Below are 13,724 nucleotides of genomic sequence, written 5' to 3' on the forward strand. Positions count from 1 at the left end.
GCGTTACCTGACGTGTGGGATAATCCTCGCTTTAGAAAATAATAAAATTGAATTAAATAAATCGAACGAAACGCGGGACGTGACAAATGATCTCACATTTTTTTAATCATAATTATTGTATGATGTCATCGTATAGCAATAAATAATGAGGAAAGAAATTTTTAATTGACAATGAACATATAGAAATATTCGAATCTAAGGTCGCGGTCTTTCAATGATTGGCGTTCTTTTTATATTCTTTCAAAGTATTTTTATAATGTTCTTACAGTACATAGAAAGACGGTTTGTACAAACACACGCACACCACGAGAATTTGTTTCTCGTCCCGATCGTGCTGTGTCGCAGAGAGCAGACGGCAATATTCTGTTGCCATTTCTCTCTCGTTCCCATGAGTTCAACAAAAAATATCGAAAATTTTAAAACAATTTCAGTATAAAGGCAAATTCATGATGAATAAAAATTTGAAAAAAAAGATGAAATTTGTTGAGACAACGCGACAAGCGAAATTAAGAAAATCTTAGAGAAATAAATAATAATTATCGTTTGAACTAAACGTTGTTTTCAAACAATATCCTTATTTGTACAGTCTAATCAATCATTTTCCCTATTCGCGGTTGAGTGAAAAGTCTAGAAAAGTTTATCTCTTCATATTGTTATATTTCAGCATCGGAACGTTCAATCGAAATATTTTTTTTAACCTGTCCGAAAAATATTCATTTAGATCACGCAATTTTTTTATTTAAATCTCTCGAGGTGTTTTTTCGTTACAGTTGAGGGAAGAATGACAAACTGTGCCTATAACATGTTCTCATATACGGTACGTGTTAAACGGTAAATATTGATATTAATTATCTGTGGTTCGAAATGATGAAATATTTCCAAGTTTCACTAGCGGACAGATGTGGTAGTCTGTTCTAAGATAAAAAAAAAATTCAAAAAACTCTGTCGGCGGGATAAGATGCGATCGTACTTCCTTAATGTCTAGCACTTGACGTGACTGATCATACAAGAGTTAGATTCTTTAAAATCAATAATAAACCGGATTATGGGATCAAACAATCGGACAGTAATAAACTCACCAGAGGTGACAGTACAGAAACCGTTTATCGAACGATACAGTCGAAAAATTTATTTTAGTTTTGAGATCCCCCACTCGATTGAGTGCCTTCGTAATGATTGGCGTAGCCACGATGTATTTGATATTAGTGAGAAAGTCTAGTCAGACGTACTTCGTGAACTTCGGGACTTCGAGAGCTTTTACGCACATATAGCGGAAAACTTGTTACTTTTTTACGGGATGATAATGAAAATAAATGCTTATTATTTTATTCTAGAAACTAACAACAAACATTTTGAGTGGAGTTTTTTTAAATACATTTTCAATAAATAAAAAAATACAGAATGGTTACAAACATTGTATTCGAAAAGCACTTTCCAGGGATCACACATGATTCGGTTGATGTCTAACAATTGTATGAAAATTCTCACTCAAAAATATTTCCAGAATGACACTTCGAGCCGTCAAATTTTCATAAAAAATATGACGCATATATTTAAAACTGTTCATGTAACATGTTCAGTATGATCAATATAATTTATGACGTCCAGGAAATAAAATTATTGTGAACTTGTCTCCCACAATAAATAGGTTACTCTGAGCATGCTCAAAAAATTTCATTTGGTAGGATAACTATGAATAATTGAAACCAAACCCAAAGGGAGGTGCTCCTGAAAACTGCAACAGCGGCAAAAGAAAAAATATAGGCAATCTGTTCATTGAGAAAAACGAACGGGTATAAATGTTGGTGATATTTCGTGGGAACATCTATTGTGTAAACACAAAGAAAATGTAAACCAGTCGTAAGCGATTTTTTTTTTTTCACTATAGTACAAAGAACAATAAGGGCACAAAAGACTATAATCTAAAGGATTTTTAGGGAACAAGTGATTACAAGCTTCGTTGAGTTTGGTTTTTGTTTTCTGTCGATGGCGATGACGCCTCTACTCCAGGTTTAGAAGCGTCATTCGGATACCCTTTGGTTCTTTTGTTGCCGTCATCCGATTTATCACTATCTCTTGATGTGTTCCACTCCTTGAGACCTTCCGGTAACGATGTATCCTCTTCAAACGAGCCCGTGCCCTCGACGAACTGTTCATACGTCGATTTTTCAGGAAAAGGTCGTGCCCCAAGTAATTCTATCATGTCATCTCGGCTCAGTATTTCTTTTTGAAGGAGGCGCTCGGCAACCTTGACCAAAAATTATATATGAGCAAGTCCATTGGATTTCGCACAATTTCTCGGAAGGGATCTTTCGAATTTGCTCAAATTTTGGTACTACGAAGTATCTTAAAAACTTTGGTATCAAAAATGCCAAATTACAACTCTCTAAGTGCTCACGGTCACGAGAATGATGCTTATAAAGGTAAAAAACTTTCCATTTTTTGCCTCGTTTTAAGATGACGGTTCACAAAGACTTTACATTCGAGTCAAATAATACTGGTTCCATTTCCTTTAATATACCATCTAGATTATAGAAAAACGCGGTTCAGCCATCCAGATCGAGAGGTCTTTCATTGTGATCAAGTTAAATGAATTGAAAATTTCAATAAAATAACCATTTTCAAATTGACGCTACAGGTTTATTTCTAGCTTAGTTGACTTCTAATATGGCTCATTTTCTTCGTTTTTTATACCTTTTAAGCGAGTCATACCGAAAATTTGGATTGCGTGAAGAAGCCTAGAGAAATATCATTCCGGAGTTGGTCATTTTCGAAATTTTACGAAAAATTGCTAACTTTGACCGTGCACCACTAATTTCTATCAACTCCGATGTCCACAAAAATTTAGATGAGAGTAGTTCTTTATATTTAGAATGGCTCTCTCTGAAGAATTTCTTGGCCCGAAGTTCCATCACTCTTTAAAGACTGCCCTGAAATCTATCCTCGACTCCTTCGCTCGAGAAAAAGAGCTAGCGTTAAATTACGCGCCTTTAACGTAAGTACCGAAATTTGGGCCAGTGTTTGACTATGAAATTTGGTATTTTTGATACCAAAGTTTTTAAAATACTTTGAAGTACCAAAGTTTGAGCAAATTCGAAAGATCCCTCCCGAGAAATTGTGCGAAATCCAATGGATTTGTCATGAATATATAAAATTATGTACGTAGGACAAGCGTCATTTCGTAAACTTTCTAGAAGATTCTCGAATATTCTGGAACATTTTTCAGCTTTTTAAAAAAATTTTGCATGCTTAAATATTTATTTTATTATTAATACAGTATTTAAATTCCGTCAACTAATATTCAAAATTCAAAAACCGTTTTTCAGTGAAATTTCAGAAACTGTTTGAAAAATGACTGTTTAAAATGCCGGGATGTTCAGAATAGCGACAAGAGTGGTGAGAAAAAATGCAGACACATGATTGAGAAAAATTAACACGATTGAGTGCACACAGAAACTATGGGGGATACAAATGAGTGCCATGATTCGGGTGATAATTATATTAATTAGCACGCGACGGCTCGAAGCCTGGTGAGAAAAGATCAGTACACGTGGTTTTGGCACGACCACGAGGTAAGATGAGAAATAGAAATGAGGATGCACCTGTTTCTCATGCAAATCTTATGCAAGGTGTGCCTGTGTGGATCAATCGCTAAAATGAGTGTCCGTGAATTTACATTTTTACGTCATTAATAAATGAAAATAAGTAAACCAGAAATGAGAGTAAGAATTTTGATGTACGGAACGAATGTACGACACCCCGAACTGAACGATAACGGCCGCTCTCGAACGTTGTCCGGCACAAGGCCTTTGTCTTCGTTGCCGAACACGTATGCCTCGTAAGCGCGGAGAGAGCGCCCAGAAGGTGTTGGCGCGGGTATTCAGGCAGAGAAGTACGACGCGCCGTGAGCTGAAGGATTCTTAAATAGAAACTAATCGATCGATCTCTCTTTCGACAGCTTACTCCGAGGTTAGCAAAGCCATCGGATCGTGAAAAAAAAAAAAACATTTGATGTTATCCTGCAGAATCTGACTGCAATTGCCGAGATATCATCGAAAATCGGTTTGCTTTGTGTTCAGGATTGAGCCAGGCCTCGTCAGTAGCGCGAGAGAATTCGGGCCGGGCTCTCGCGCTCCGCCGCTGGCATCGCCAGTTCTCGGGTTCGGACATTTTGGGCGCGTGAAATTAGAGCAGCCGGTTGCTCGTTTCACGCACTCACAGGGGCGTCACCACCTCCCGGGCAGCAATTATCACGGGACCGGGGAAGCACACCGCGCATGCGCACGGGGCTTCTTCATCGATCTCCATGATAGATTCGGCAGTCTTCATCCGGTCGCTGAAGCGTGCAATACGTCTAATCACTGCATCTCACCTTCTCACCATTTCAGTATCAAATTCGGGTTTCTCTACCAATTTCGGCTCCAACTATTACACGGACTCTGCTCATTTAACGGAACACTCTCTGGGACTCATTTATTGGGTATATCGTCACGGTTGTCGGGTTCGTTCTCACGTGCACGTTTCGGTCGTCCATCTTGTTCGTCTCGCACAAGCGCGACGAACACCGGGTCTTCTCTCATTCTCACCTCGGGAAAAGTATCGGGCTTAATCGCATCAATTGTCGGTCAAATTCTGTACTCTATTATCGAACACCGGAACAAATAAACTCCTCATTATTTTTCTCGCTCCACCTGCGTACTTATTCTTCGTTTACGATCTACACCAGACTCGTTGCAAAAACATTTGGTCCTTCAAGCCGTATCTGGTGGTAAGTGCGCGCGGAGTGAGTGAAAAGTCAGCGGGAACGGTTTCATCGGGTTATTGACGGTGCATTGCATCTCATCGGGACTTCGAAAATTATCGTCTCCACGGCGTGGTACGCACGTGGTTCGAGCTCATTGGGCGGCCATCTTGGTCATCGACCGCGCGCTCTCATCAATTCTTCGATGTCAACGGGATTTTTTTCTCATTGATTCTTCACATCGCGTGAGTTTTTCGCAAACTTTATTCATGAAATTATTTCGGAAAATTGATATCAGTGCGGGAAGTGCAGCAAGTGTGCGGTCGCGGGCTCAACGGTAGTGCTATCTCTCTCACTCTCTCGGCGCGCGGAAACATTGGCGTTGATCTCGGCTCTCATTCTCGGGACGCTCACCTCGCGGCACGGTTGTTAAAGTAACGGTCACATTACCGCGCACCGGTAATTTATCAGTTTCTCACGGGATTCGGCGGCAACTCATCGGCTAAACTCAGTGCATGGACAATTCTTACGACCGTTACGGGCAATTACTGGAGTTATCGCACCTTTTTGGGCAATTTTGGGTACTTTTCGGAAGTGGTCAGTGACTTCGGGCAAAATCGACGGACATTTCTCATGGGTTCTAGCAGTGATTAGTGGCATTTCGCATTCGGGTTTTACAGTGACGTTCCGTTATCGAATTTTGGACAAATTCGCGAGTGCTTCATCGGTATTCTGTGCACTTTCGGGATTCATAGTGACAGGTGACTCGGGTCGGGCGGGTTCGGGGCCACCTCATCTCTTCAAGCATTTCGGGCTTGTACAAAAAATACGGGTTGCAGCATTCATACTCCGGGACAATATCCTCCAGCTTTGGGGATTTTTTGTCGATTTATTGGGCTCCACGCAATTCTTTGGGAGCATTTGGTGTACAATTGGGTCTCTTTCTCATTTGGATCGAATACCTCGCATTTTCGGACGGTTCTATCATTCGGTTGCGCTCAACAGATAACATGTCGGACGGAGAATCCTCACAACCAAAATCGGAGCCGGGCGAAGAGCATCTTGTTTTCCTCGTCCCCACGGGAGACGAGGTCGCTCCTTCAACGGGACCACCGGGATCCTCCTCACCGCGGCGGGACGTCTCCCCCGCAGCCTCCCTCCAGGAGCGCGACACGGGCAATCGGGATCCGACATCACGCTCACGGGATAATTCTCGATTGGGCAGCCGGGAACCGTCACCGGGCACACGGAATCCAACTCGAGCGGGTAATCGGGCAACGGGACCGCTCGAGCTCAAGGTGGCCATACAGAACGCTCGGGAAAAACTCCTGGAATCACTGCTCACCACGGTGACTCAGGCGGTCGCACGGGATTTCACACCCTCGCAGCTCGACAATTTGCGGGTGCAGTCGACGGAGCTGTGGAGCAAATTCTGATAGGTGCGCGACGCGATCTCGGAGTCGTGCACGCCAGCGTTCTTGTCGGGAGCATACGTCACCGGGGACGTATATTCGCAGGCGTTCCACCTGCACCAGCGCATCACCTCATTCATCTTTCGGTATCGGGCCGAAATTGAACCTTCCTCAACGGGAGCTTCCACATCGGGTGGCGCTGCAGCCATCGGGAAGGAGAATCTTCCGGAGATCTCTCTACCCACATTCACCGGGGACTTCTCAGCCTGGATTTCATTTCGGGATCTATTCACATCTTTGGTTCGGGACAACGCATCGCTCACTGACGTCGAGCGTATGCACTATTTGCGGACGGACACATCGGGAGAGGCGGCGAAACTCATCGCCAGCCTCGCAATAGAAGCCGAATCTTTCGTAGCGGCTTGGAAGATTCTCTCGGATCGGTACAACGATACACGGGTGCTCATCCGCTCTCACCTGGACAGCATATTTCGCACTACGGTCATCGCACCAAACTCTGCTCGGGATCTTCGCACTCTTCTCCACGACGTCTCGGAGGCGTACAACTCACTTCGGATTCTGGGGGCACCTATCGACTACTGGGACTGGGTTTTTGAATACGCAATCACGCGACGCCTCAACACCTCGAGTCGCGTCGCCTGGGAAACGAAAGCGAGCTAATCAACAAATCAGCCAAAATTGGCAGAGTTACAGGCGTTCCTCACCAATCGGGCTCGGGCTCTTGAGGGCTCTGCTGTGTCCACGGGTCCTCCTCACTCTCGGAGCGGAAGCAACACGGGATCGGGAAAATCAACACCGGGTACATCCTTCAGGCCGTCAGCAAGGGCTCATGCGGCAACAACGGGGAGCCAGAAATCATGCTAGCTTTGCCAGCAGGCGCACTTCATCGTCGCCTGTCCCGAATTTCGGGCGCTCACCAACGAGCAACGGCGGGAAAAGGTACAGTCATTGCGGCTGTGCTTTAATTGCTTGGGCCGGCACAACGTGTCGTCGTGTCAGACGACGACGAAGTGCAAGGATTGTGAACAGAAACATCACACCATGATCCACGTCGGGTGGAGTCGGGACGGAAGCACTCCTGCACCATCACGTTCAGGCAAGTCGGGCGAGGCATCGGAAGCCTCTACGGCGGGACCATCCTCATCAAGCTCCGCATGAGACAACGGGGCATTAACTTTGTCCGTCTCGGGAGCTGCCAGGCCGGCAGTTCTTCTCGTAACGGGTCAAGCTAACCTCATCACATCACACGGGGCTTCTCACCGGGTACGAATGTTGATCGACATGGGCGCGGAGATCACATTCATCGCTGATTCTCTCGTGCAGCAACTCAGGCTTCACCGGGAAGCATCGGTAATACCGATCATCGGGATCGGCGGGACGCATTTGGGTCACACGCGCGGGGTGGTTAGCGTAAAGCTTCGGCTTATGCACTCATCGGAAATTGTCTCAATGAAAGCTCACATTTTGTCAAAATTAATGCCTACTCTCCCTTCATTTACACCTCCTCACATCTCACTCTCTCATCTGCAAGGTCTTCCACTTGCAGACCCGGAATTTCTCTCACCAGGGTCCATCGATTTAATTCTCGGGGCAGATATCTATGGGCAATTCATTCGGAAGCAGATCAAACGGGGGCCTCGGGGCACACCCATTGCACAGAATACGGTTTTCGGGTGGATCGTTCTCGGTCCTATGGACTCTTCTCAACATTCAGCCGGGTTGGTTCATCACGCTGCAGTGGATCACGGGTATCAGGAGCTTCAAGATCTCCTCACACCGTTCTGGGTACAGGAAGAAGTCTCGGTCTCGGGCGAATCGCACCTCACTCCTGACGAGCAGGAATGTGAGACTCATTTCTTGACGACACACAAACGGGACTCAGACGGGCGGTACGTCGTCAGATTGCTGGTTAAATCCGCATCGGGGACATTGGGCGGGTCCTTACACAGGGCTTTTTCCTGTCTCCATCGACTACAATGCAAACTCAATCGGGATTCGAAATACAAGGGCCTCTACGACACGTTTCTCGGGGAATATGAATCATTGGGGCACATGACTCGAGTTTCGGGGAATCACGCCCCTCTCGGGCCCATTTACTACTTGCAACACCACGGGGTGCTCACCACAAAGTTACGTGTCGTATTCAACGGGTCGTGCAATACAGATTCGGGGATTTTGCTTAACGACATTCTGCACACAGGCGCGAAACTCTAGCGAGATATTTCGGACGTTCTTTTGTGGGTCAGACGACATCGTTTCGTCTTCGCGACCGACATCGTTAAGATGTTCCGGCAAATTCGGGTTCACGAAAGTGATTGGGACTTACAACACATTTTATGGGTGGACGAGGGCGGGCGGGTCGTTACATTCCATCTCACCACGGTTACTTACGGTACTCGGTCAGCACCATTTCTCGCAGGACGGGCCCTGGATCAATTGTTTACAGATGAGGACGGGAAATATCCCGAAGCTGTTGTCCCTCTTACAAAAGGGCGATATGTGGTCGATATTTACGGCGGTGAAAACGCTCGGGTATTTGAAGAATGTGAGACAAAAGTCCTTGGTCTCGCATGGTTTCTTCACACTGACGTGTTCAAATTCACGGTTCACACGTACACAGCCGGGGACAGGATCACGAAACGCATCATTCTCTCGGAAATCGCACAATTATACGATTCTCTGGGTTTTCTCTCACCGGTAACGATTCGAGCCAAAATTCTCTTACAAAGACTTTGGTTAGAAAAGTTAAATTGAGACGACCTCGTGTCAACGGAAGTTCACAAATCATGGGTCGCGTTTCGGCAGGAACTATCGCATCTCGGGACGGTTTCGGTACCGCGGTGGCTCAACATCGCGCCGGGTACATCGGTCGAACTACACGGGTTTTCGGACGCATCTCAACTAGCAATGGGCGCAGCTGTGTACGTTCGGGTTTCGGGCGCGGGTAATAAAACAACGGTCTCACTAGCCTGCGCTAAGACTAAATTCACACCGATCAAACGGTTCACAACAATTCCTCGGTTGGAGCTCGCAGCAGCGGTGCTGTTTGCTAAACTCGCACACCACGTGCAAACCGTATTGGGCCTTGATGACGCACGGGTATACCTATGGACGGACTCAATGGTAACACTCACTTGGGTCACTTCTCATCCTTCACGGTGGAAGGATTTTGTTTGGAATCGGGTATCACTGACACAGGAGCTCACGGGCCCAATAGAGTTCACACCGGGTCGGGACAATCCAGCGGATTGCGCATCACGGGGGCTAACCATCTCACAATTCGCGCGACATTCATCATGGTGGGACGGGCCTCACTGGTTAGCAAAAGACTCATTCCATTGGCCAACTCAACGCATCGGGACGGGGGACGCAGCGGTGCTCGAAGAGCGGCCAGGTCTTACACTCTCACTCGCAACATCATCCTCACCGGTTTACGATCTCATCTTGAAATATTCATCTCTCACACGGTTGTTGCGGATCACCTCATGGCTCTTTAAGGTGATTACAAACCTGAAAAGAGCGGGCGACGGTACATCGGGTTCAGCCAACATAACACCGGGAGACCTGGAAAACTCACGGTTTTATTGAGTGAAAGCCATTCAGAGAGCATACTTCACTTCAGAGCTCAAAACTCTCACATCCGGCTACACTCTCCCGAAATCGCATTCGATCACGCGATTAACGGGCTTCATAGATCATCAAAGCATTCTCCGGGTGGGAGGACGACTGAAGCCTTACAACCTGACAGCAAACACTCAGTCATTCTCCCTCGGGACTCACCACATACGGCACTTCTCATCGCTGATGCCCACGAACGTACTCTTCACGGCGGGACTCAACTCACTTTGGCTTATCTACGGCAGAGCTGGTGGATCATCGCCGGACGTGGGCCAGTACGCTCATACATCTCGCGTTGCGTGCGGTGCGCACGCTTCCGGGCGCTCAAGGCACAGCAACTAATAGGTCAGTTGCCAATCTCACGGGTTACGCCGGCAAGGCCGTTTCTCTTCTCGGGGGTCGACTACGCGGGGCCAGTTTCACTCAAAAGCTGGCGCGGGCGCGAAAATGCACAAAGGCTGGTTGTGCATTTTCGTTTGTTTCGCTACCTCCGCTATGCACCTTGAAGTTGTTACAGATTTAACCACGGACGAGTTCATCGCAGTACTCAGACGGTTCACGGGCAGACGCGGGATTCCGTACACGATCCAAAGTGATTGCGGAACCAACTTTCAGGGTGCAGCAGCGGAGCTGCGCCAATTATTCAAGGCGGGTATACGGGAATCCGAACTCATTCAGCACACTGGGGCAACCAACGGGATTAAATGGGTGTTCAACCCACCGGGGGCACCTCATATGGGCGGGAAATGGGAGGCCACGGTAAAATCGGTCAAGTATCATCTTCGGCGGACGATTGGGGATGCCAGTCTCACGTTTGAAGAATTTACGACTCTTCTCACACAAATTGAGGGCATACTCAATTCGCGGCCGTTGGAGCTTCTTTCGGACGACCCGGATGATTTTTTGGTTCTCACCCCTGGGTATTTTCTCATCGGGGATACAATCACCTCTATTCCTGAGCCATCATTACGGGATGTGCCTCAAGGTCGCCTCACACGGTGGTAATGGCTTCCAAGAACGAGTTCAATACTACTGGGAGCATTGGTCATCGGGATACCTGCAACGGCAGCAGGCTATCTCAAAATGGCATCATCCGAGTCACGTCATCCGGGTCGGGTCTATGGTTCTACTCATGAACGAAAAAACATCACCCACAAAGTGGCTGCAGGCACGGGTCACACAACTACATCCGGGAAAGGACGGGCTCACACGGGTGGTTACTCTCAAAACGGCGACGACCACACTCACACGGCCTATCACCAAACTGGCCCTCTTTCCAGTGCCTCAACCGGCATTAATCGACAACACTTCTGCCGATGGCGGGCGGAATGTTCAGGATTGAGCGAGGCCTCGTCGGTAGCGCGAGAAAATTCGGGCCGGCCTTCGCGCTCCGCCGCTGGCGTCGCCAGTTCTTGGGTTCGGACATTTTGGATGCGTGAAACTAGAGCAGCCGGTTGCTCGTTTCACGCACTCACGGGGGCGTCGCCACCTCCTGGGCAGCAATTATCACGGGACCGGGGAAGCACACCGCGCATGCGCACGGGGCTTCTTCATCGATCTCCATGATTGATTCGGCAGTCTTCATCCGGTCGCTGAAGCGTGCAATACGTCTAATCACTGCATCTCACCTTCTCACCATTTCGGTATCATATTCGGATTTCTCTACCAATTTCGGCTCCAACTATTACACGGACTCTGCTCATTTAACGGAACACTCTTGGGGACCCATTTATTGGGTATATCGTCACGGTTGTCGGGTTCGTTCTCACGTGTACGTGAGAACGTCCATCTTGTTCGTCTCGCACGAGCGCGACAAACACCGGGTCTTCTCTCATTCTCACCTCGGGAAAAATATCGGGTTTAATCGCATCAATTGTCGGGCAAATTCTGTACTCTATTATCGAACACCGGAACAAATAAACTCCTCATTATTTTTCTCGCACCACCGGCGTACTTATTCTTCGTTTACCACCTACACCAGACTCCTTGCAAAAACACTTTGAGAGTTGATAACACGGCCTAGAAGCAAGGATAACATCGCGATGAGGTGTTTCACACTTTTTCAGAAACTGCTGTATACTGTAAATTTGCTAAAAAATACTGTCCGGTTGTTTCCAAATCGGCCCTTTCGCACCCGAGATCGGGTTTAAACCAAGTGTTGCATTTCAATTGGACATGACTTCTTGATAGTTCTTGAAATTACCGATTGTCTTATTTACCTTATGTTAGAACTAGTGGTTACGTATACCCCACAGTTAATCCAGATTTTTTTAGAAATATTATGGAAATATATTCATTTTTTCAATCACCTTGGACACGTCGTCTTTGTGCTTATCCAACAGCTGCCTCGTGTGCTTATGAGCAGTCTCAATGAGTTGGCGTACTTCTTGATCGATCAGCTGAGCCGTATGCTCCGAATACGGTTTGTCAAGTACCATGTCCCCAGATTGTGGCATATCAAAACTGATGTTACCAACTTTTTCGTTCATTCCGTAATGCACAATTTGGGCATATGCGCTTTGCGTTATCTGCGATTGATATATTTTTTAGTTAGATCAAAACTGAGTCATCCACGAAAAAAAATCCAGAATCCAGCCGGTAGATAACCGACCCAAAGGAAGCTGTTTATGGAAGTCTACATCCAGCATAACATTATTGTAGCCATACTGATAAGTAATACCCATACCTTTTTAAGATCATCCTGAGCTCCTGTTGTTATTTTACCGAAAAATATTTCTTCAGAAACTCGACCGCCGAGAGTCATACACATCCGATCAAATAATTGCTCTTTGGTGTACAAATACTGTTCACGCGGTAGATACTGTGCGTATCCTAAACCCTTTCCACGCGGAATAATAGACACCTAATAGAAAATAAAGCAAAAATTATACAGTTTATTCGGCAATAAATATCACGACTAGCTGGTACCCGCGTTGCAATTTACACTCTTTCAATTCGTGTTGTAACCTAAAGACCTATACACACATGAAGCATTCTACGAAATTTTACTTGGGCGTAACCACGACTTTTTTCAATTATTCGGAAAACTTTTTATGAAATACGTGTGAAGCTAGGGAGTATGGAAAAAAATCAATATTTTTTTCCAGCTCCACAAACATTTTTTTTCTTATTATGCCAAATGATGAAGCTAGCCGAAAGGACAGCTCGAAATAAAATTATTTTGGCCAGCCCATCGCGTCCTTCAATTTTCCTTAAGAATAACACGTGAACAAAAACTTCGGTGATTATTGTTCCATATCATCCGTAAAAGAAATTTCACAGATATTCTACTTACGTATTTTTGTAGAGAATTGAGTTCTCTACAAATAAAGTCCGTAGAGACATTTGCCTAGAATCAACCATTCAACGGTTACAGCAATTTAAAGTTTCTAACGTTACCCAGCTAGATTTCGCATGTATTTATATTTTCGAGGTCACTCTTTTCAATGGCGCTGTTTGAATTGGATTGAAACCTATGTTTCTTATATTTATTGAAAATTGAGCAACAAAGTAGCAATTTTAGACATAAACGGTTCGGCGGCATTATGCCAACGTGTGTGCTTGCAGCACTCAAACGGTTCAATACTACGCCAACATGTGATATAGCGAATTAATTAAATGAATTATAAACACGGGAAATAAATTGAAGGGTTCTCTCTCTCTCTCGCTTTTTCTATGTATTTGTATCTGTGCATTCGGTTTGGTTAATTGAATTACATAATTTATTCAAACAAATAATCGAAAGATAAACATATTATGTCCTTTGTTCAAACAAATGAGAACAGTATGTACCCGATATTTTTGCCTAGATAATGATACTAGAAGCCATTTTAGAATAACTTGTGAAAATTTTTATTTTTCGAATTGTCACAAATAAAGATTTCCGAGCGTAATGCTCGAGAAAAAGTATACCCGTCTCGCTCGCTCTTTAC

General features: G+C 45.6%; 1 protein-coding gene across 1 annotated transcript in view; it reads right to left on the bottom strand.

Annotated features, from left to right (window-relative positions):
• Positions 1–716: 716 nt before the first annotated feature.
• The window catches only part of Afg3l2 (AFG3 like matrix AAA peptidase subunit 2), a 137,846-nt gene continuing 124,838 nt past the window's right edge, over positions 717–13,724 (bottom strand). The window contains exons 10-12 of the mRNA XM_043429988.1: positions 12,479–12,655; positions 12,102–12,320; positions 717–2,248 (exon numbers count right to left, since the gene is read on the bottom strand). Of these exons, the coding sequence (XP_043285923.1) occupies positions 1,949–2,248; positions 12,102–12,320; positions 12,479–12,655 (696 nt within the window). The 3' untranslated portion in view covers positions 717–1,948. The remainder of the gene's footprint in view (positions 2,249–12,101; positions 12,321–12,478; positions 12,656–13,724) is intronic.

This window comes from Venturia canescens, chromosome 10, assembly GCF_019457755.1.
Source record: "Venturia canescens isolate UGA chromosome 10, ASM1945775v1, whole genome shotgun sequence".
Taxonomy (NCBI): Eukaryota; Metazoa; Arthropoda; class Insecta; order Hymenoptera; family Ichneumonidae; genus Venturia; species Venturia canescens.